The 24,686-nt window shown below is 41.1% G+C and overlaps 1 protein-coding gene across 5 annotated transcripts in view; it reads right to left on the bottom strand.

Annotated features, from left to right (window-relative positions):
• Positions 1-24,686, bottom strand: part of LOC119491416 (limbic system associated membrane protein) — a 622,005-nt gene that overhangs the window by 48,183 nt on the left and 549,136 nt on the right. For all 5 annotated transcript variants that reach the window (XM_037775451.1, XM_037775452.1, XM_037775449.1 and 2 more), the window contains 2 exons: positions 20,630-20,774; positions 19,149-19,236 (listed from right to left, as the gene is read on the bottom strand). In XM_037775451.1, coding sequence (XP_037631379.1) covers positions 19,149-19,236; positions 20,630-20,774 — 233 coding nt within the window. The remainder of the gene's footprint in view (positions 1-19,148; positions 19,237-20,629; positions 20,775-24,686) is intronic.

Here is a 24,686-nt window from a genome sequence, read left to right as displayed (position 1 = left end):
TTGAAACATTGTAAATCCATATGAATAAATTAATATTGTACAGCTGATCATTTTGCATATTTTCCATAAAAACAATTACCACACAGCTGTCCAACAGAAGTAGAGATGTTCTGTATTACAACACAGTAAACCAAGACAGCATGTTATTGATTTATGCATATTCAAAGTGAAACTGGAAGTTCAAAGCAACAACATACCCTCTCATTGCTCACTCAGACATTAAAAGGGGTCTATCAAATTACATCTTGACTTATTGTGGCATTCAGATGGCCTTTCAGCGTAATTCCCCTGATCTTTGAAGACCCTCAAGGATGTTCTGTGGAAGTCAAACCAGCAATCAGTACTAATCAATACTACCTGATGTGCCCCCATTTACTACAATACATCAGATAGATTAAAGTGCAGCCCATACTGGAGAGAGTAAGTGTGTATATCTCTATTAAGTGTGTGCGTGTGTGTGTGAGAGCATTAACAATTCAGACCCCTCCCCAGACTACCGGCCTCCAGCCTCCTTGGTTAGCAGCCATTAACTTTTAACCTGAGATCGGATCCAAAGGTTCTTTATTTCAGTCTGCAGCTCCGTTGATGGACTCTCTCTGCTCTAATGCTAATGACAAAGGAGCAATGGGATCGATGCGCACCAGCCACCTGACACATAACGATATAATCTGTACACTAAGAAATTCTGCCCACACATGAAATGAGAGGCAGCAGATTATATAGTTTCCCCACAGTGTACTTTGGCACTAATTATGGATAAAATAAGACAATGTAGTTAGTACACTTCAAATTAATCAGCTTAGTGCACATCATCTCAATTGAACATACAATTTTTTTTTTTTTTTCACAGGCAAGTGTACACATTTCAACAAATATGGAGACTAAAGACTTAAATGATATTTACTTGGTTTTAAATAGATCTCTGTGAGTTTTCCCAGTCCAGTTAATGTTTTAACAGCTCTTTTAAAGACGTTTCTTCTGAAAATCAACGACGGCTTATAAACTTAATACAGTTAGCTGAACTCAAACAACTCTCTCTGTTTTCCTTGTAATTAGAACCAAATTGCATAGTTAATTCCTGTCGAGGAAATTGTTAGGAACTTGCAGGGAACAAAAATCTTCTGTAACTTGTTAGCTGGCTAATTTCCATGTAAAAAAACATGCATATAGTAAAGTAGTATTTAAAGCGATTTAGCATCACTCTTGTGTAAAGTTAGGATAATCAAAAGAGATATCAATTATAAAAAATTAGGTCAAAACAGGAGTGACGGGGGCCGAAGCAAATCTGAAAAAGTACTGGGCATCATTTCGTTTGACTGTTCCTGTCTAGTAAATGCTCATGTCGGTCCCATTCTCCAGTTTGTAATTTACACAACAGGGATGTGACGAATAAATGACACGGAAATGCAAAATACTCATCTGTAAATATTATATGTCTAGGGCTTTTATTGTGAAAGGTAAGAACTGAAGGAGTGGATCAGGTCTGTGCTGCCTTTGTCAAGGTTGAAAGGAGTAATAAAGTTTGCCGTCCTGGTTCGGACTACGGAGCCTCTGTGTTGTTGTTTCATAAATATACGCCCAACTCAACCAGTTCTGCACAATTGGTGATTAGTTGATGAATTTATTCGAGGTGCGAAAGCTCATAAAAATTGTTCCTAAAAAATTACGTTGCTTTTTCGCCATATAATATTTATGTTATATGTGAAAGTACTTACGACAAAAGCAACAGTTTGAAAATGTGAATTAATTGCACGAAAAAAACACCACCAGTGTGTAACAGCCTGTAAGCCCAAATTTGAAGTTTAAATTATATTTTCATGTTGCGCCAGAGGACAGAATCTATCTCACCCTTTCATCATGATATAAAATCGCCCCTCTCTCCCTGGCTGAGATCCTCTTCCTGCTTTATTATTCTGTTTCAAATACACAAAATCGTGAAACCAAGACGCTATCTGACTGTGATTTTAGTTTTAGCCTCCAAACATGTCACATTACTCTTCCACCAGAGCTTCATCCACATGACAGTCACCAGTCAGCCCCTGGTATTCTACCAATGATGTAAATGGGACGTAAAAGGATGAGAACCCAACAGTCCATTTTATGAATGTACCTGCGGCTCTCTGTGATGTGATACTGCAATAACCAGTTTACAGCACTCCTTACTCCTGATCCACACAACACAGTTTAGTGCCTGTGTGAGCACTATACTACAGCACATTCACAACGCAGCACAAGCCTATACCACGGCTGACACGGGGAGCTTCATGAGCTGCTTACTTTCCTTCCTCCAAAATGCTTGTTGGTGAATACCACCCCAGCGAGGTAAAGGATACAAACCAAAGCAACAAAATAGTTTATTCAGTATTGATCGGATCAGGATGGCACTCCTACTGTTTTTATGAAGCACCGCAGAGAAAAGAATAGTTGGGGTAGTGGTTTCTCAAGTTCACAAGAAGTTATAAAATGAAAATGACTTAATTGAATTCTTTCAAACTGGTCTTACTCCAAACTCGTCAAAAACCGCCACTGGGTCATAGCCCTTCGGCCTCTGATACCGACGCACTCTTTAGGGTATCGGACGCACCAGGTTTTCAACTAACTTCAATGTAAACCCATCATTACCTATCATTACCTTACAATACTATCCAAGTGCGCAAATGTAAATCTAGATATTCTAAATTACATTCACGATGTTCAACTCGTTATTTCGGTTGCTACCAAAACAGCACGGATCTGCAAACTACGAGGACGATGTGAATGCCGTGTTATTCTATTGTGTACTGCCTCTGAGCTCTGCACTGTTGGCACACTATCAGCACAGTCTCTGTTTCATCAACAGAACCGACCCACTGCATCACAGGCTAAATCTTGCCGTCTGTAAGCTTTACCTAACGGCTAACATTATTAGATGGTCAGAGCAACCAAGATAGTATACAGAGTGAAAATTGCTACACAGTTTGTGGGTGGTTGGATGGGTCACACAAACACAGGACTTTGATCCAGGAGACCGCTGTTCATGTCCAATGTGAAACAATGTTGACTTATTTTACCGTAGTTCCGTAACTTCCATACTTTGCTAAGCCCGGTTACGCAACAAACTGACTTATTTTACATAACAAACCTAAGGATTTTTTACCTAAACCACGATCGCTTCCTAAGTCTAACCAAGTACTTTTGTTGCCTAAACCTAACCAAGTACTTTTGTTGTGTAAGTAAACCTCAAAAACTAAGTAAATCTACATTGGAAGTTTATTTTGAAAAGGAACCGTATGCATGTAACAAGTGGAAACTGTAAGTTTCCTGTGAACATAGACGTTTATTTTGAAAAGACACTAGGCCTGTTACGAGTGGAAACTGGCCAAACTGACGCGTCCAAAATTAACGCAAATTGACGCTAATGGGCATTTTTCCACTATTTTCTGTTGTTTTACAGCTTAAATAATCAATCGACAGAAAAAATAACCATAAGATTAATAGATAATGAAAATAATCATTAGTTGCAGCCCTAAATTAGTGTATGAAAATGTATGAGCTACTTAAAACTACTAAAAAATACATACAGCATAAAAAATAAGGATTAATATTGCTTGGGATATTCTATAGCGGAGTTTGCACAACTTTCAGAGTATGTCATTGGCTCAGAAAAGTGGAAACGAACGGCTGCCATTGTGTTAGTGTTGATTGGGTTCCAGATCTGTAGACTCTCAACCACCTTGTTGGTTCTCGCTGTGTGAAGACCTATGAACAGCTGGTGGAGTGCAGAGCACCTGACACACTCAGCTGGAGACCACCCCATAGTGCTTCTCACACACAGCCTCTGATTGGGCTCACAGCTGCTGCTGCTGCTGCAACTATATCGGCTAATGTGAGTGTGTGTTTGCCATCTCACTCTCTCCTGTGTCTCTGTGGGTGTCACTCACTGCCTTTCAACTTCCTCTTTTATCAACTTTTTGTCTTTCATGCAAACGTGCACACTTGGATGCAAATATTCATGTCGTGCACACACGTTACATACGCACTATTTCCGCCTCCCCATGACTCTGCCTCCCCACCATCCCGCCTTCATTTATTTCTTCAGTCCTCTTTGTCTGCTGCCATTCGGTCTCCTCGACTCTTGCCTCATCACTGTCACTCTCTCTCTGTCTCCTTTCCTCACTCTGTCTTCCTTTCTCTCTGTTTCTGTGCTTTGCCTTGAGCTGCAGTCTAATGAGCAAGTGGCTGGTGTTGGGAGAGAGATTTCTAGCTCTGAGGAGAGATAACAAGCCCATATGTTACTTACCACAGTGGCCACTGCAGCAGCCGGCCAGTGCCAACTCTCAAAGACCCTCCCAGGGAAAAATATTTCCCATTAAATCTGTAGCTGCGCCATCAAAGTGCTGGGAAGAGGCACATGCTCGACAACACCCAGCTACTGTAGCTGTGAGACGCCTATATGCAATAGAGAGCAGCATATTATAATGAAGAGTCATAAATATTTCCGCTCCATAAGTGATAAGCAATTTTTTTCTCATTAGTGAGATGTATTTTTAGTTCCTCCGAGGGCCTCCGTTTTGATTACAGCGCATGTGTGTGCTTTGAAAAGTTTAAACCGAGTGTACAAAGCAATATCAATAAGTTAAAGACATTTTATAGAAAGGAAATCTAGTCTGGGGTCATATTTTTGCTTATTTATCACGAAATACAGTCAGACGAGAACATTACTGACAAAGCTTTCTCACAAAATTTGTGATCACATACTTGACTGGCATCCAATGAGTAACCACATATTGAAAACAGTCATCATCAACTTGTCCCAACACCAGTATTTTTAAAAGCAGCCCTCCATCAAAAAGACATCCAACTAGACATATGCTCCATCACGAGAGGTGTTTAGCGCTCTCCTGCCGCACAGACGACTTGGTATGTAAAGCACTGCACCAGCGCTGGCTACCATATGGTCCAACCGAATAACATGCCAGACATCTGCTGGGGCAGTGGGCACTGAGAGGAGCAGCAGCCAAGTACACTCACTAGAAAACACTGAGGATGAGTACACAATCCATGCAAGGCACATGACAGATGTCAGCCAATGGATTTCATGAGTCTCTCTGAAACACTCCCGACAAAAACAATGGCTATGAAATAATAACACTCTGGTGTTTTTTTACAACAGCCGCTGCCGCCATTTTGCACTGAAAATGCTTATTATATTTATAATATTTTATTGTTCAACACAGGCCATTTCTGTAGAATCTGACAATAGAATGGAAATACTTTGTTTTACTTTTCTACGGCATTTTTTAGGCAGACGTTTTACTGACGTCCGGTAGTCGCTTTCAGACTAAAATTGCGGAAGGGTAGCTCTGCTGCATTGTGCTGACGTTGCAATGGCACGAACAATTAACTATTGGAGAAATTAAAAACTTGACACGATGATGGCACTAGATCACCAAAGTTATTTTTTAGTTGCGGAGACATTTTACTCAAAAACTACAAATGTCAACCTCATGGTGGCGCTAGAAGAAAAGACAGAGGCTCACCAAAGCCAGTAGACGTCGTCCTGTCGGAAACATGAATGTCTGTACAAAATTTCAATGCAATCCATCAGCTAGTTGTTGAGATATTTCAGTCTGGACCAAAGGGGCAGACTGACCGACTGAGAGATGAAGAAACCGACATTGCCTTCCCTCAAGCCACGCCACTATAGGGTTGCTAAAAAGAGAATGCCTGGTTCAAACTCCCATTGCAAGAAAGTCTGTACTTCATTTTCCTGATTGCTGACAGTAGAGAGAAGTAGAGGAAAGGTAGGGAAGTAGTCTGAATCCACATGGGCCCGAGCAGTGCTGAGCTCGGTACAACTGAGGCATCAGGAAGCCTCTGAAATCAGATATCTCTCAGTGTGAGTCTGAAGTGCAGGCAAGTGCACACGAAACAAAGACGATTCTTCTTCACGCTGTTCTCTCCTCTTCACGTGCCTAAACGGATCTAATAATTCAAAGTCATTCACCGACGGCAGCAGTCCCCCACTGATCTCACCCTCTATTCAGTATTGTTGTCTTGTCTCTAAGTGGCACCCCCACATGGTTGCCTCTCTGCTCTTATCCAGCCCATGGCGATAAAAGTGGGATCAAGGCTTAGCAGTAGGATTGACCTGAACACCAGTTGGGCTGAGTGGCAGAAAGTTCACTCACAAAACACACACACTGACCCTGTAGTAATGTAGGGCACGGACATTAAAGACAAGGCGACAGCATTCTATTACACCACGGTGGGGTGAAATGTTAAAAAGCACACAGTTGCAACACAGAAGGCCAGTCCCATGTGTTTGCCTATACAGGACCACTGTGATACACCAGGCACACACTGACGCAACCTCTACACACACTGAGCCGCATCTTTTCTCCTCGTGGAGAAAGCAGGTGAGGTCAGGTTTAACTGTGCCACTCAATCTCACTTCCAGAGGCATTCACGAGCGCGAGGAGCACCGTGCCAAAGGGCTGTCCATCTATCTGACAGGCCCAGGTCACATAGAGGATGGAAAAAGATGGAGGGAAAGGATACTGGCACTTCGATACAAGTAATGGGTATGTGTGTGGGGAGCGGTGGCAATGGGGAAAGAAATAGTGTTCCTCTATATCAGAGATAAGACGGGTGGAGACACTGTCCAGAAGTGATGGCCACTGGCTCGCCCGGTTAGTCTGTGAAATATGGCCCCGATGGCTCACCTGCAGCCCCTGTCAATACCCCTGCTGTCATGTGTGTCCATGGGATGGCCCCATTTAAATGCATGAGAGCATCTCTCGCAGCCAGCATAAAGAAGATTAAAGGAGACTTTTTTTTTTTTTTTTTAGAGATTCAGTCTAAGCAACATAAGCTCAGCAGCCCAGGAAGAAAAAGGGAATGGTAAATTGTTGCTTTCATTAAAACTTCAAGGAGTCAGTTTCATTATGAAGGTTCAAAGGCAATGCAAAATGTGTGTGGCTGCTTTCTCCCACTCTCTCTCTCTTTCTCTCTCTCTCTCGCTCTCTGTCTGCCCGTCTGTCCTCTTCTTCATCCAACTGGGTAGTCGACATGGAATAATGGTGCGATGTGACGACTACATGTAATCTTGTCCCTGGGGGGGTGTATATGGATATATGTTTAGTCGCCGGTCTGCCGTCATGCTCGCAGAAGGCATAATGAGGCATGGTGGGGCTTACTGCTGGCCTTCACACGAGCCAGTGCGTCTGGAGGGTTTACTGTGTGTTTTTTTTTTTAAATGCTCGAACCTTGACTTCGATTTCCTCTTAATATCCTGAGAGTTTATAGGCTAAAAATACGGCACCGTGAGTGTTTTCAGAGATGGGTAAATCAACTGTGTAGTAATGCTTTAAAAGCTGCACTGATCAATATTTTATATTAACAATGGATCAAATTACTTTGTGTAATGTGAGGGGGGTGATAATTCTCTTATCATACGACTGCAGTTCCCCGGCCCACAACTTTACTGCTTCGGTTCAGTCTCACCGCTCCCATAGAGTCGTTTCAGGTCACAGCAGGTGGCTGGTTTCAGGGAAATGGCCCTAAAAACCTAATCTCTAACCTTAATACCCTACCTGCCCAGCACCACACAGCAGATCAAGTAAGTCACTGGCTGATGGACATAGTGGAGCATTTAACAGCTAAAGAGCCAGATATTTCCCCCTGGAGTTGGTAGTGGCCAAAAACAGACTTAAAGGGATAATTCAGGTGTTTTGAAGTGGGGTTGTATGAGGTACTTATCCATAGTCAGTGTATTACCTACAGTAGATGAGTCGGCACACCCCTAGCTTTGAGAAGCAGACAGGAGTTACTGCATAGAAGCAAAGCAATGTACTGCTGTGCACAGAGCCGACGGTAAAACTTATTTTAGCCACCTAAAAGAAAGACGCCAACTAAAAAGAAATTATTTTAAGTATAAGCTAGAATATTTTCACCGCTTTACCTTGCCATCAGATATCGCTTTCTGATGGGGAACTGAAGCCGTTGTATCCATCTCTGCTCTCGCCAAAGCCACCAGACTCCATTGTAAAAACAGCAATTTTCTCGCAGGACATGAGAGTTGCTGGTCTACTACTGCTTTGTTTGTGGTCAAAGTCACACTATAGCACCACTAAAATAAACCAATCGAGGCAGCGGTAGACCAGCAACACCCGTGTAAAGGTAAACCCAGGTAAAATTACAGTTTTTTTCAATGGAGTCTGGTTGCTTTGGCGAGAGCATAGATAACGGTTTCAGTTCCCCATTGGAAACATAGACTGTATAGCTGTCTCACGGCAAGGTAAACCAACCGGTGAAAATATTCTAGGTGGGCCTTTCTTTTAGGAGGCTAAAATACGTTTTGCTTCTGGCCCCGTCCACAGCAGCACATTGCTTTTGTTCTAAATGGATAAGTACCTCATACAACCCCACTTCAAAACACCCAAACTATCCCTTTAAGGAGAGTGAATATTGGACTTCATCAGGTGGCCTAACGCACGACTCCAAATGAATACTAATGTTGCTCTGTGCCTGCTGGATTTGTAAATAAAACAGTTTGCTAACACACTTCATGAAGTCATAATGCATCAATGTTGTGTTTACAGCCTGTTCTGCTGTACTGAAGTGGCCACAGAAAACTATTAATGCAGCATAAAAAAATAAATAAAACATCAAACCTAAGGCTGGAATGATAAAAACCAATAAAAGAGTCATATATATGGCTAGTGGCTATGCAACCACATATTTGAACCAAATTGTGTTTGGAATTTGTCAAGAAACATAAAAAAACCCCAATCTTTTCAAGTGTTCCTGAGTTTGTATGACTGGTTAAAATCATCCACTTTCTTCAAAAACTCTCACGCTACAAGAAATGTCTGATTGTAGCGTTAACAACACTGTGTGAAATCTTTGCACTGCCTTATCAGCCTGTAATGCACAGCCTAGCTAAACCGAATTGTAACACATTTATCTGCATCATTTATTCCTCTGATCTTGGACCATGTATCTATCTAGACGGATAAACACCCTTAATAAAACCACATCTCTGTCTTGGTGTTGATATACTGCAGTACAGGTGGCATCAAGGGTGGTGCATGCCGTAAACACTTGGACACAGTACAGAAACTAAATTGTATTCAAGGCTTCGAGTGCCGTGCTCCATGTGCTCCTTGGATGCTGGAAAGCCCTTGACGAGCAAAAGCTTTGCCTTCAGTGAGAGGCTGCAAATGGCTGCTGCATGGCGAGGAAGAAATTGTGTTGATGTGTTTGCTTTTTTCCTTTGGTGAATGGAAGCTTCATTGATCTTGCTTAACATGCTTTTTCAGATGGGTAAGGAGGGATCATCCAGCAAAACGAACGTAGTCTGAACTCCATTGCTGGCGGCAATACAAGCAGTAATGTGTATCACGGAGCTGTACTGTAGCAGTAGAGCCAGACAGACTGCCGATATCCAGAATTAATGATAGCCACACCTAATCTGCACTTCCCTCCGCATCTCTTTCAATTCCTCTGCCTTTCCCAATCTTTCTATCTCCCCTCCTGTCCATATGACCCCGTGGTTAGTGTGAGAGGAAGTAACAAAACACCCCAGCAACAGCAGGGCAGAAGAAAGGAGGAAGGGGTCGTTGAGATGGGAAGAGGTGGAGAGGAGCACAGGGGATAGATGGCTTCACAGGCACCGCTGAAAGGCTCTGATTGTCCCATGATAATTGTGAAAAGGTCAGTCCTCCTCCTTGGCCAGACTGTAGAGTAGAGGATGTGTGCAAACACACAGACATACATATGGGCGTGCACACACACCTGCCCCCCTCCTGCTAGGGTGCTCTTTAGAGTGATACGGCTGCCTGTAGAGAGTTCTGCGGATTAGCTCCTTAAATACCACAGCATTGTGATACAAGGAGGGACGAAATGAAAAGAACAAAAAGATGGATAAGTGTGGAAGAAGACATATTGGATGGTTCCTATCTTTTAGTCTGAAATCCCTGATGCCAAGTAGGGATAAAGATTGCTTCATGAGGCTTAGTTAGAGTCAATAATGAGGTTCATAGTGTAAAAACAAGCAAATTGTAAGAGCACATGCCAGATACAAAATAACATAATGGAATTGGGTTAGAATTAAGGCTGTCGCAATAACCGCAATATTGTATCGCAGAGAGTTGAAAAATGTTCAACTCTGGGTAAAATGCTATGTTTGTCACTGTCATTTTTTACCCAGCCGTCCAATCACAACGGAAGAGGGGCGGGACAAATACCACAACGACCAACTGTCATGTCATGTAGGCTACAAGTGCTGAACAACAACAACAATGCAGGAGAAATTAATACACACAGACCGGCGGGTCCGTTCTTTCTCCCTTTGTGCTTCAGCCTTCCCTTCATCCAGAGAAAGTTTAACTTCTGTGGATATTCCTTAAAAAAAAGCACCCACACACAACCATGAACAAAAACGCTGTGCTGCATTCAAGTATTTAATTAGTTTAAAAACTGTCATCTTTGTCATTTCAAAAGCAACAATATACCTAGTAATAGCCTAACAATAAGGCTTATTTATATAGCTCTAAAATCAGGACAAATGAACATACTGTTGAGCCAATCATTATCATCATGACAGCCTGAGTTAGAATTGGAAAAAAAAGTTTTTTTCCATGAACCTAGGATTAAGTACAACTATAAGAATGCACCAGGCAATAACTATATTTTTCTGATTTCGTGCCGAGCCAAAAAACGACACACACACACACAACATCCTGGTGTTGCATCAATTCTGTCAATTCTCCAGAGCAAGTGTCTGCACTACATTAACATTTGTCACTTCTCAATGGACACAGCATATTGAAATGGGGTCACAGAAGCCAGGAAACAGCTGCTTATGGGAATATTCACTTTGACTGCTACTTTATAGTCACTCTGTTTCTGTGACATTTATGAATGGATAATGCCAGCTGCCTTGGAGGGAAAGCTGCTCGCAAGGAAGGTTTGGATGATGACATGTAGATTTAAGAGCTAATCCAGATTGTCTCGCCAGACTGGTTCTGGTCATAAACCCAACAGAAATATTAAGACCTATGATGTTGTGTTGAAAAATAAGCAAGAATATACAGACCAGTGATTTGTTTTATCTGTGCTGCAATGTATTCTCAAACTTAAGTAAAGTTAGAAAAAGAAATAAAATGCAGAGATAGGTTGAATCACAATTTTCATATTAACAAGGCTACTTAAATCATTTCATAAAGGTCAATGCATATGAAAGTGCTCACTTTAATCAATATACTCAGATCAATGCTGATTTGAATCAGCTGATCAAGCATCACTGGCGTGAAAAGGAAGTAGAGGGAAAAAAATAGAAAGACAAGGAACCAAGAAAGCAGCCTATTGCAATTGCAAACCAACAAGAGATCAATACTATTGACAGGCTTCAGGGAACCCGTGGCATCTGGCAAACAACCAACACACACTCGTTGTGTAATTGGCAGTACAGTCTAGGACACACAGACAGAGAGAGAGAGACATGCATGCACACACATGCATTCTATGTATAATTACTAGCAGCAGGACAGTGCATGTCAAAATCCATCCAGCTGTTGTGGCTCTTTCAGCCTGAGATGAATGATTCAACAGAATGACTTTCGATTTACTTGTAGCTAGTGATTAGGCCAGTGATTCGAGACCCTGCATGCTGGAGGCTGATTCACTCTCTGGTTGTGATTGCTAATATTTTCCTAACTGGTGAAATAGCCGCGTCAAACGAACGCTGACTGTTGGATACACTAGTGGAAATCAGAGTTCAACAAGCTGCAATAGTTGTGATTGGGGTCAGCAGTCTGCAGTAAGGGCTAAACGAACTATAAATCCCACTCCTGTGGGATGAGTATTATAAGAGGACCTCATGAGATGAATGAATCACTCCTCTGCATTTTATAAAACACATTTCCATAGAATGTTGAGATTTGCTGAATTTGCTGAAACACTGCTGCTGTGGATGTGGATGTTTGTACAAAAGGATTGTGTGGAAATGGTTGGGGTGGGGATTGGGGCTATATTTGGGATTATGTGTCATGTTTTTTAAAGCGAAGCCCTCCCAAACATTACTAACATTTTACTGAACCTCCTCATTAAATTTGATAAAACGCTCCCCCACCTGAATTTCTCAAAATAATGTAGTAGTCAGATTTTAACAAGAAAGTCTACGATCATGATAGCACCTCTGCGAGGCTGCAATAAGGCACAGCAGTGCTTTGAGCTAAATGCTATCATCAGCATTTTTAGTGTATAAGCGTGCTAACAATTGCTAATTAGCAGTAAAAAAAAACAAAATACAGCCGGGGCTGGTGGGAATGTCATTTAGCAGGTATTTGGTAGTGAAGCAAAGTATTGGACAAACTTAAGTTTGACCTGATGATGGTGCTAGATGAAAAGTCAGGGGATCACCAAAGGTATCACAATTGACTGATCCTAAGTCCCGCCCTCCCTTAGTTACTGTTGGACAAGCTTGCCAAAAAGAAACATACTTTAACATACTCTGGGGGCGGCGCAAGGCAGAGATAATATAACAAAATGATTCAGGTTCACCAGAAACTCCTCCAGCTCAGAACTCCAGCGGGGCCTTCAGCAGCAACCAGCATTCGGAGCCCCGGTGGGAGGTGGAGAGCTCCGCGCCTCGGAGCAGCAGCGGCTCCTCCTCCGGCCGGGAGCCGAGCTTCGCCTCGCTGCTCCGCCGGTCCCCGCTGGGAGCCAACACCGGCACCACGCTGCTGGAGGCCCAGGCCGTATTGCTGGGCCCGTTGGATGGAAGGGAAGAGCAGGAGAACCAGAACGAGGACGGCACGGAGCAGACCGTCAGACACTGCTGCTGCAGTAAAATTAGGGGTTTTCTAAAGGGACTCTGGTGCTCGGAAAAACTACTGCTTTTGTCCACAGGGACCGCCAAAATCAACACAAAATGAAAGTTCCCCGTAGTAACTGACTGTATACAATGTAATGTGTTTGTGAAGATTGTGATTCCGATGTTATTACATGACTTACATAGTCATGTATTTGAACAGACATAGCATACCTAAGTATAACCTGACAGGAAAGGGGAAAGTTGACCGAGGTTCTGCCTGGTTCCAAGCTTGCTCAACCGTTATTGGAGCACAGAGTGAGAAGGGCGGGACTTAGTAAGGGTCTATTCATCCTGTGGGGAACATGAATGTCTGTCCCAAATTCCATGGCAATCCATCCAACAGTGATTGAGACATTCAACTAAAAATAATCAACCTCATGGTGCCGCTAGAGGAAAAGTCAGGGGATCACCAAAGTCAGTGGAATCCATCCTCTGGTGACCATGGATTTCTGCAGAAACATTCATGGCAATCTATCCAATAGCTTTTGAGATATTTCAGTCTGGACCAAAGTGGATTTGACATGCCATAAATGGCAGAATACAATGCACTTTTTTTTACCTCATGATGAAGGCCTAAAAGCTGTAGCCATATTAGTCCACGAACAAAATTGCATTGCATTCATCTTTTTCAATTCTGCCTCAATTTTTCATGACAAAGGAGGACAGAAATTGTCCTCAGGAACAAGAAAAATAAATTGCATGCAGAGTTTGATTCACCAGGGATCATTTCTATGAGAGGATCTTTGTCTTCACCACAATACAGTACATTATTCACCAATCACAGACATGACAAATCTGATTTTATGTTGTCACTTTTTCTGATGCATCTGTATTACACCTACTGATTGCTAGGATGTGAGCTATAATATTCAAATAACCTTGGGCAGCTTAATAAACCATCTTAAAGGACATTCTTACTTACGCAATAGTCTCCTTTCAGCACAAAGCATCCCGTCTATTCTTACATGATTTGTGCTGTTTGATTACCCTTTCATAGTGTGTCGTTTCCTGCTCGCCACTGTGTCACTCTCCTATCTCAGTTTGTTTCACTGCCTGCTGTTCACTGTAATGATGTTAGTTGTTTAACCCCATAACGTTGAGCAATTGCTAGGCCATGCGTGTAAGTAAGCACTTGTTTTTTAAGTGACTGGCCTGATGGAATAATGCTAAAAAAAAATACACACACAAATGTGGGAAAAAATGTAAAATGATATCTACATTTATTGCAGATGACTGGATACCCCCAAGTTACATTAAATGGATCCAAGAAAGCTTTTGCTGATTCAGTGTGACAACAGTTATAAAGGAATAAGCCATTAAACTTTTTAATATGTCAAATATTTTTCTTTTACAGTCGGAGAAATATACTCCTGCCATCTGTGCTTTAGGAGTGGAACATCATTAATGACAGCTAAGCAGTTTATATGGGCTCCAGACAGGATTTAACACCGCGGAGATCAGCATGAAAGCACAGACTGTTCCCCCTCACTGGGATTGATGTCAGACGCATCGTCTACAGAGTATACTTCATCCAGCTCGATGAAATGGTGGAATGTTTGATTATTAAAAAAGTCCCATCAATATGCCACAGTTGCAGTTTTAATAGGGTGATATTTGGTTCGAGTTCAAAGTGTGTAAAGTGCATATTATTCTAAAGTACATCTCTATAGGGGGAAAGTGAAATGGATAGGTTTACTGATTAAAATAAAAACTTAGAGAGAGAAGAACATTTTTCATGACCTCCAACTGTGACCAGAAATCGAACGATCGTCTGAACTTACTATAACTAGCATTAAAACACAGAAAAAAGCCAAACTCACTGACAGACGTATGCAGGTATGTGTGCAAACACATTCTTTTCAACACGCATAAACATATCTTGACTAACTAATACACTTGGCAAACATCAAAGTCGAACCTCAAAACCATCACACTGGCCTCAGCTTGCCCATCGGCTAAACTTCCATGTCTGTGTTTCCTGAAAATCAAATTGGATTGGTGTTGAAAGCCTGCCATTATATTGGGATTCTTGTCATGTGCAGTGACCCTGCTGCTCGGTACCACTCGTCTGAGCCCCGCGAGTTCGCCACTTTTTCATCCACCGCAAATTTACTTTGTCTGATCATTTGTTTTCCAATTACGTCCCTGTCCCTGCTAGCAGAAAATTGTCAGCTTTGGTTATGTGAACCCGCTCTTGGGTCTGTAACCAGGGGCAATGTTTGATGCTTGGAACATTTTCATACCCATTAAAAGATGAAGGCTGGGTGAATTATTATCCTGCCGAGTTGATTGGGTTTGGAGGGGTTGGTTTTGGTTGCTTGCTGCGATGTGATGGTATAGCGGAGCCACACACTAAGAGAAATTCTTATCTCCCCCTAGAAAAAGAGACTTAAACCTACATCCAGAGTAGAAAGAAAGACCACAGCAGAAGTTAAATGAGTGGTGGATTGTTAATGAAGCAGGATTTTACTTCCTACTCTTGTTCTGCATTCAGTAGTTTCCTCACATCGGTGTTCAATGTTTGACCACCATTTAAAAGTAAATAAAAACTTCACAGTACTTGCGCACGGTAACACATTCACGGTAATTGCCAGAAACCTACGCTATCAGCACTGCACCGCATTTTAGATGAAAGATGCTGAACGGAACCTCAAGGAGAAGATTACACCCACGGAGCGGGTAAATAACAAAAGATGAGCATAACAATGGTAGCAAAATTGAATGGGACTTTGAGAGGCAGAGCAGAGGACAAAGTAGCAGGGAGAGAAAGCAACAGAATCAATGTTTGGCTATAGCTGTCGCATTAGCCGTGATAAACGAGGCCGCCGACAGAAACTCTGGAAGTCGACGCAGGACATTCCAATGATCAAGCGCTGAATAATCGGACACAATGGATTCTGGGAAGGAGAGGCAATTTGCTGCCATGGATCCAAAAAGGGGAGCATCAATTCACATATTGACCTTTAAAAATGCTATTAATGGATGATATCTCCAGTTCATAGCTGGATGGGAAGTTCTGTAGAAGGTTATTGTGTGCGGTGGAATTACATTGTGGTGCATTTCCTCCACTGACAGCCTGTGTAGTATTTATCTGGGGTCGGGTCTCACATCAGAGAGTAGTTATAAAATGGAAAGGGCAGTTAAAACAAAAACAAACTCTGATTGATGAAACAGTGAACTATGGTGGGATTACTGAGCTGCAATATTTGGTTTGTCACTGTACATAATGTATAGGCTACAGCACTCCATGTCTTGCGTCAGTATTTCTTCAGAAGACAGTTGAAGCATTCATATCTGAAAGCATATAAATACACATACACCCGCACCAGTGTTGGGCAAGTTACTCAGGAAATGCAATAAGTTACTTTTTACTTATTACTCCTTTAAAAATTATAATATTACTTTACTTATTACTTGGTATCAAAAGTAATTAGTTACATTACTCGTTATATAACTATCAGCAGCGTTACTTGGATTAATAACTGTAATATAATTACTGTTTTGGAAATTGTAGTCCCTTACACTACTCGTTACTGTAATGCACTACTGCCATAGACTGTATATAAGAAATGGACGTAGTCACTGTGACGTCCCTCATTGGTTTGTAGACTGCCGTTTTGAAGCCTCAAGTTCGGCAATTTGGCCGTCACCATCTCGGTCTTTTGCAAACAGAAGTGACACAAGAGGGTGGAGCTAAGTACAACCGAACACTGAATAAGACATTTATACGCAAACAAAAAGGTTGAAATTAACTTTCATGAGCTGAAAACACACTGTGAAAGGATTAAAGTTGTAAGACACGACAACACTCAGACTGGACAACGCCGTGGTAGTGACCTGTCAATCAACAGGTAGCCACGCCCTAAAGCATCCCCTGCTTTATGGTCTAATTTACTCTAAATGGGATCATAATTTACTCAATGAACATCATGCTGTATTGAAGAAGATTTGAAACTAGCGATTAAGACCATAAACTCATGTTTATAATGTTTACTGAGGTAATAAATCAAGTGAGAAGTAGGCCATTTTCTCATAGACTTCTATACAATCAGACTTGTTTTTGCAACCAGAGGAGTCGCCCCCTGCTGGCTGTTAGAAACAATGCAAGTTTAAAGCTTCTGCATTGGCTTAATTTTTCAAATTAACTTAACTTAAATTTTTTGCCTACTGGCTACTGTCAAACACTGACCCCAACACATGCAAACAAACAAACAAACAAACTATATATAGGAGACCATTTTGAGCACTCCGGTATTACACTCGTATCTGTCAGGCAGCCTGTTTCAGACACGTTAAGAGCAATTTCTGTCAACTAGCTGTGACTTTGGAGAACGAGACGACAGAGACTTGGCGGTGGCATTTAGATGGATAATGAACTCTGTTTTTTTTCTGCCTTGATGCACAGCTCAATGTTTTTATTGCTCTTATTCTTTCATGGTCCCAGGAGCTTACTAGCAATTCAGAAATGTTTCGGAGGAGAACTCAAAGGGGCCAAGTATTCTGACAGTTTAAAAATAAATAAATAAATAAAAAAAGCAGTCAAAAGCCTGCATCTCCAAAGTGTAGCGGGAAGGAGTAGGGACAAGACATTGAAATGACGTGACGGATTAAAGGATATTATGAGCCAGGAAGTTCCAGTAATATATTTTATATGCATAAAGGCTATAGTGCACTCATAGACATGCTTATGTTTATCTTAGCTTAGCATAAAGACTGGAAATAGGGGCAAACAGCCCTGCTTGGTCCGAAGGTAACACCGCCTACCACCAAATCTGACGCTCACTAATTAACAATACGTAACTAATTTGTATACAAAAAATAAAGTGTCAAGTTGTGCTAAGCTTAGCCAAGCTAAGCAGCTGCTGCCTCCAGATATATATTAACCTTACAGGCATGAAAGTGGTAGCAATCTTCTCATCTCAAGCATATTTCCCAAAATGTCAATCTAAACTAGTTTAAATTATTGTACATTGGTTGCACTCAAGTAAAGTAAGGCATATTTATGAGTATAGCACCCTTCAAAAACAAGGGAATTCAAAGTGCTTTTCATAAAATATGAAAATGGCACAACAACAAAGAGGATATAAAAGGCACACAAGGCAATATGAAAAGACATACTAAAGGCCATTATTGTAGCAAAACACTTTGCAAATGTGTGTGAAGAGATGTGTAACTGTGTCTCAATCCATGTGTGCGTAATTAGATTTCTTAATGTGTAAAGAATCTCTAAATGCGTACTGAGGTTTATGAATGTGTACAGGAATCTTCAATGTCTATTCAGAATCTGTGTGTGCGTAATCAGATCTGTAAATGTGTGAAAAAATCTCCAAATGGTATTCAGATTTGCAAGTGTTTTGAGATTTGTAAATGTGTAGGCAAATCCGTAAATGTGTACATAAATCTGTAAATGTGTAGACAAATCTGTAAATGCGTACATAGATTTTGCTCCAAGAGCTGGAAATACAGAAATCATCAGTCACAACTCAGCAGGCTTCTAAGCGTTCTTTTTACACGTGACTATTGCTACATATCTGCCATGCCAAAGATCTGCAAATGCGTGAGGCGAGTGGAATAAATTAGTCTGGGATGACAGTCGGCAGATTTCACTTCACAGGAAACAACATGCAGAATAACAAAAAAAGACTGGGAACTGAACATGACAGTGCATCTGTGCATACACCTTGTTGTCAGCCCTCTCAGGTACAACAATTTGATGATGTTATAGCAGTGCATTCTCCTCTATCTCAGGAGCCACAACCTTAAAACCCAAAAGATAACTTTTGGGAGGCATTTTGGCAGGAAAAAATAAAAACAATCCTTGGATCAAATCCTGCAGCACCTTCTCTCTGTAGCTCTCAACTTTCCTGCTGTCTCCATTCAGGAGAAATAACTTCCTGTTCTTTGAAATGGAAAACTACTGCTGAAGGCTTTTCAAGAGCACTTAATATTCATTTGAACTGGAACAAGAAATTCTGTTGCTGTAGGCGGGCGTTGTGACATACAGCGTTTTTTTTCCCTGACAATACATATTCATATATTTTCCTTGCAGACACCTTAGAGGGACACATTTTAACATTTAATAATAGAGTGGTGGTGACGCTGATGTATGCTGCCTGTGTGCTGTTGGACAATGATGCCTCTGACTCTGGAGACATTTGAAATATAATTTTAAATGTGTTGTAGCTTCTGTTTAGCATAATGTGCTAATTTGCAAGTTTATATCTTTCCAGCTGGCGTGGATAGGTGGGGTTACCTTCGCTGCTGGGGTGTAGGTGTAGGTGCTGCTTACCTTGTACAATGAGGTAGACCTGCGAGGTCTTGGGCTGCTGCTTCGTCTGTATGGAGCAGGTGTACGACCCCTCGTCATACACATCCACCTACGCACAATAAAATACAATGTTGTTATAGTTTGAATATATCTTATCACAATATAACTATCAGCAGCATGTCTTTCTTCATGTTACTTTGTTACCTTTTTACAGATTTATCATTTTCATTTTAATTATTACCCCAAGAAATTCGCCACATAAATGAACCATTACAGGAATTTTGTGGGATTAAATAATCTTTTATAATTAATTTAACATAGATACATATGTTTTATGAATTTCAAGTCAATTCAACTTAAAAAAATTCAACTTCACAACTTGAAGTCTTTTGACTTGAAATGATGAGTTGAATGAATGTACTGCTGAGAGTTCACTCAACTCATTAAATGAAGTTCCTAAGGAAACATGATCAGCATATTCAGCAGAATTCCCAGCATACAATGTTGAGACCTTTTTTTTTTTTTAAACAATGTGTAAGATTTCGGGGGATCTATTAGCAGAAATGGAATATAATATTCATAACTATTTTTTTATTAGCGTAGAATGAGCCCTTTGTATCTTCATAGGGAGATCTTCACGGAGACCGCCAAGAGGGCCTATCACGTTTTTACGTGACCTGAAGGCCACTGTAGTTCTCCGACATGTTTGTGAAACTGCGGTAACGTGAGCCGCAGAGTGCAAAACTGTCGTACCGCCACCCGCCGTCTGACTTCCGTTGCTCCTAAAGTAGTGTTATTATGATAAGGATGGCCTCTCAGCAAGGTGAGCGGCGTTACCAGGGAATTGCACTCGGCAGCTCACGTTACCGCAGTTTGGAAAGGGAAGAGTGAGCGGAGGGGTACTCAGTTACTACAGTATGTACCACAGGTTGTATCATGAGGTATTTTTGGTGGGACTTAAATTCAAGGAATAGTTCCACATTTCGTGAGAATACTCTTATTCGCTCTCTTGCTGATGGTTATATGAGAAGATTGACACCACTCTCATATTTGCCCATTTAAATATGAATACATTTTTAGCTTTTCCTCCCTCCAGCTTCCTATTTAGCGTGCACACAGCGTATTTCCCAACTTGTCAAATTATTTATTTTGAGTATTAAGTTATGCTAGCAGAGAGTTTTTTTATGTAAAAATATCACTGTTTTCTCATATCTTCACGGTTGGGAAAGCACACGGGAAGTCAAACACCAAAATTTAAGAATGGAGCAGAAAAATAGCTGCATAAATAAATGGATAAATGAACGGATAAACAACATAGCTCCGGCTCTTAAAAAGTCAAAGTATGCAGTTTATTAAGGTCATGTTTGATGATTTATGAATAGAATCCTTGAAACAAAAACAAACTGTTCGCCTCTCCCATCTCTAAATGCAACTGTCATCCAAACGCACTTAATGATTCATCAAATTTTTTAAAAACAGTCCAGTTTCTAGGTCAGTATTACCTTTTGTATGCGCAGGCTGTACTCCAGCTGTCCTTTAGTGACCAGATCTACTCTGGGGTCCAGGGACCACTTGTCCTGGCCGGCAAAGATGATGTTGGATCGATTGAGCCAGGCCACCTTGGATACTTTGTCATCCACATAACACCTGCGGGCACAACAAGAGTGAGTGTGGTGAGGAGAAGGAAATAGAAGGAGAAGGCTGGGTTTCTCATCATAAGGGGACGCAGTGCGAGACGGCGTGAAAAGAAAGGGCATGTAACGTCTTTCATTTTATAATATGTAATCTCATTCGGGGAAAGAAAATGTGGAGTTTTGTAGATAGGAAACAAACAAATAACAGCAATTATGCGATCCCACAGAGTAGGAGGGCTGTATGAAACTCAAGAGGCGTTTTATGTAAAGGTTTAAAGGCACAATCATTTCTCGAAACAATGGGCCAAGCTGGGTATATTGCAACGCAGTTTAGTGGTGCTGTGTTTGATACTGCTGACCAACCAGAGCATTCCACAGTTAGTTAAGCTAATCGACCAACTCAGCACTCGAGTCTTGAAATAAAAGCTAAAGTTGAGGATCATCTCTTTCTCTTTTCCATCCTCAATTCATCCCTCACGCGCTCTCTCCCTCCCACTCATTGGCGCCCTTTAGCCTCGTCTCTCCTTCTTTGAATCTGCCTCCCTTCCTCTACCCGATAAATACATCTCCTTTAACAGTGAGCCTATTCCTGCGGATGAGAAGGGACACCAGTATCCTCTTGTTTACTCCGTGTTGCACGCTGTCAGAACATTACGCCAAGTAAGCTCGAGCTAAGATGTCTCGCACGGGAGGGATGGGAGCCGAGCCGAGCGTCTGCCTAATGAATAAATGTAAATGTGAGAAGACGTCGGAATCAATGAGAATGGATATCAGCCGTAATGCGAGCCGACAGTGGATGCGCCTCACATGCAAATCCCGGCGACTCCCCGAGCTTTGGCTGCGCGCACTGCTTTGGAGTGTGCTGGGCTACACGAGAGTAGATTAGCGAGGCAGTGGAGTGAGGCTGTCTTTGGCAGGTGACCCCGGGTGATGCACAAAAGTGGTGGAGCAGTCACCCCGGCCTGTTACCCAGTGGGGGCTGGATGTCAGATTTGTTGAAGGCTTGTGCTCGCAGCTTGAATCCCTGTTGATGTTCCTTCCCTTTGTGTGGAGCCCAGATAACTCACTGTATTTATTGACTGGCTTTGACATCTCCCCTCTACTTTCCTCACTCTGAAGTGAACGGATTTATCCCGTTTTGTTGCAAACATCCTCAGGGCCCTAATTAATAGTCAAAAGCATACTCATATAGGCTAATTAAGACAAATTTTCCTATAATCATGGAGAGCTACAGTATATGAACGACTGAAAAACTATAAAAGCATGGAGTCTGTGAATCCAGAGGAAACATCTGGCATACTAAAATGTAGACTAACTCACATAAATCAAATCCATATACATTTTATGAATTTCGAGCTTCAAGCTGTTCTCATACACCGTTCGTAGGTATACGTGTGAAAAGTAATGCACTGCAATTCGTATATATCTCACAAAATCAATTAGTATCCAATCCATGTGATCGTGAACCAGCAGGTAAAAAGAGCAAAAAACGATGCATAGGGAGGAGGTCGGGGTGGATCCAAATACCGTTTCCTAGTCCTAACCAAATAGTTTTGTTGTTTAAACCTTACCAAGAAGACGGAAGTTTATTTTGAAAAGACTGTATGCATGTAACAAGCAGAAATTAACATGTTGTTGGACATGGGTATGAGAAAATGAGGAATCATTTTTGGTAAGACATCATACGAGCCGTTGTATGAGGATACGTTGCGAGTTTTAACCTCTGCAAATAATCCATGAATGATGCTCGATGCATGCAAGTTACGTGTTCAAACTTATATACTTATAAACTTTATATTCTAGTCAAAACCGTCAAAGATACAAAAAACATACTTTAGAATTCAATGGAAATACATATAAATATGCTACAAACAGAATTGTGATATACTACTATATATGTGCTGTAGCTCCAGTGTAACGTTGAATCAGCCAGATGCAGAACATACCATACACTATATACAGTACAGTCTTTTAACAATGTGGGAGAAAAAGAGGTCGACAGTACATCAGCTACTGAGACGTGACGTGCCTGTCTTTGTTCAACAACTGCTCATTTATCATGTAGCTACATAAAATATACTGTATAGAAATGCTGATGTACTTTTCCCTTCCCTTTCATTTAAATCCAATGCACATTTACTTTATTGTAAGAGAAAACTAATACACAAAATGTAATGATATGGTCAGATTCTTTGTGATTATAAGTTGCTTTCTGTCTGTGGGTAAAGGTTCTAATGCTGCGATTGACCGTTGAACAACTCCTGTGACAATGCTCTAAATTAGTGAAACACAGAGACGCGCAGTGACAGGTTGAACAGATTTTAAGTGTTTGCAGTGAAGCAATAAACTGGCCTGGCTGACTGAACGGCTGCATCTTGTTTGTTTTCACTGAGCTCGCTTCCTCTCTCCCCTTATTACCACTCGTCTCCCACCATGAAGTAAATGGGAGGAGGCGAAAAAACAAAAGCAGGAAAGTGAAAGCCAGAACGGGAAGACGTGAACAGAATGGCGACACCATTCAGTAGTATCTCTTTCAAAAACTTAGATTGCACTAAACGGCCTGCTGTTGCTGAACCTGAATCGTGATCTTGTACCTTTCGCACTGTGTAAGACAACTGTCTACTGCAGAGACATTTCATCAAGTTCAGGATTAAACTACAGATTTGCAACAGGTTTGACAAACAATACATCCTTGAAGTTTAATAATGTAATAGTTCAAAGAATGGACTCTATGATCTACAGATTTGTCATAATAAGCTTGTGATTTTCTTGTGGAAACCAAGAAAATCTGTTATTACTACTGATCCTAGAGAGATATTCCTCCATTAATAATTACTGAGGACAAAGAGGTACCCCTCTCAAGGTCTAGACCAAGTATTTTGATTGATGTAGAAGACTGCAAAAACTGCTTCTAGGAGTTTTTATTTTGAAAAACTGCACTATACTTCTAGGAAATGAAAAGAAGTCCTTGTGTTTGAGTTAAACATACAAAAATCTGCTGGCTGAAATTGCCACCAAACACTCACTGACACTTTTATTACTATTTACAGAGTGAACTGAGACTATTGTCCAACAAAAGACTGATGAGGCAAGCTGTTGCTTTCTGCTATGTCGAGGGTAAATGCAGCCTGACTGATGCTTTTTGATCGCTAGAGACACAGTTCAGAGACTTCCGATTTGTAACTCAGCGAGTTGTAATGAGATTCATCATGCAATTAATATGTAAATGTTGCAGATTTTAAACTCCTCAAGTAGATTTGAGATAAGATGAAACTTGTGTGGAAAGTGGGCAATTGAAAGGAGCAGCCATTGTAATATAATTCAGCACAGGAAAATGGAAAATAAACCAAACTTTCTAAAAAATAATTACGGCAATAAAGTCGATAGAAACAGCTGTGAAGATTATATATGACATTTTCCACAGCTGGTCATTAAGAGATTGTGTACTTTAATCTAATACGCTGTCTCTCCTGTATAAATATTCAACGGTACAAGAATCGTTATCATAATATAAAATGTAACTGTGCACACAGAAGCAGTATTATGTGACAGTTTGCATACATACAGTATCATTATGAAGCAGCAGGAGGGGAATGTGCCTTTCATGTGTTTGCCTCCTGGTGAAGCTTCAAAACATTTGATGGAGTCTGCTGCTTTGAGATACTGTAAATGTCAACATAATAACATCCTCACAATGACAATGCTAACATGCTTACAGTTTGTTTTGAAAGTATAATGTTTAACATGATAAACATCTTAGTTTAGCGTGTTAGCAGACAGTTCTAGCTGTTCTATTATGTGCCTTTACCCACTTAGTCATTAGTCATTGTCAATCACAAGGTAGCCACTCCCTAAAGCATCCCCTGCTTTATGGTCTATTTGACTCTAAATGGGATCATAATTTACTAAATGAACATCATGCTGT

This window comes from Sebastes umbrosus, chromosome 7 (genome assembly GCF_015220745.1).
Source record: "Sebastes umbrosus isolate fSebUmb1 chromosome 7, fSebUmb1.pri, whole genome shotgun sequence".
Taxonomy (NCBI): domain Eukaryota; kingdom Metazoa; phylum Chordata; class Actinopteri; order Perciformes; family Sebastidae; genus Sebastes; species Sebastes umbrosus.
This window is presented reverse-complemented; position numbering and strand designations above follow the sequence as displayed.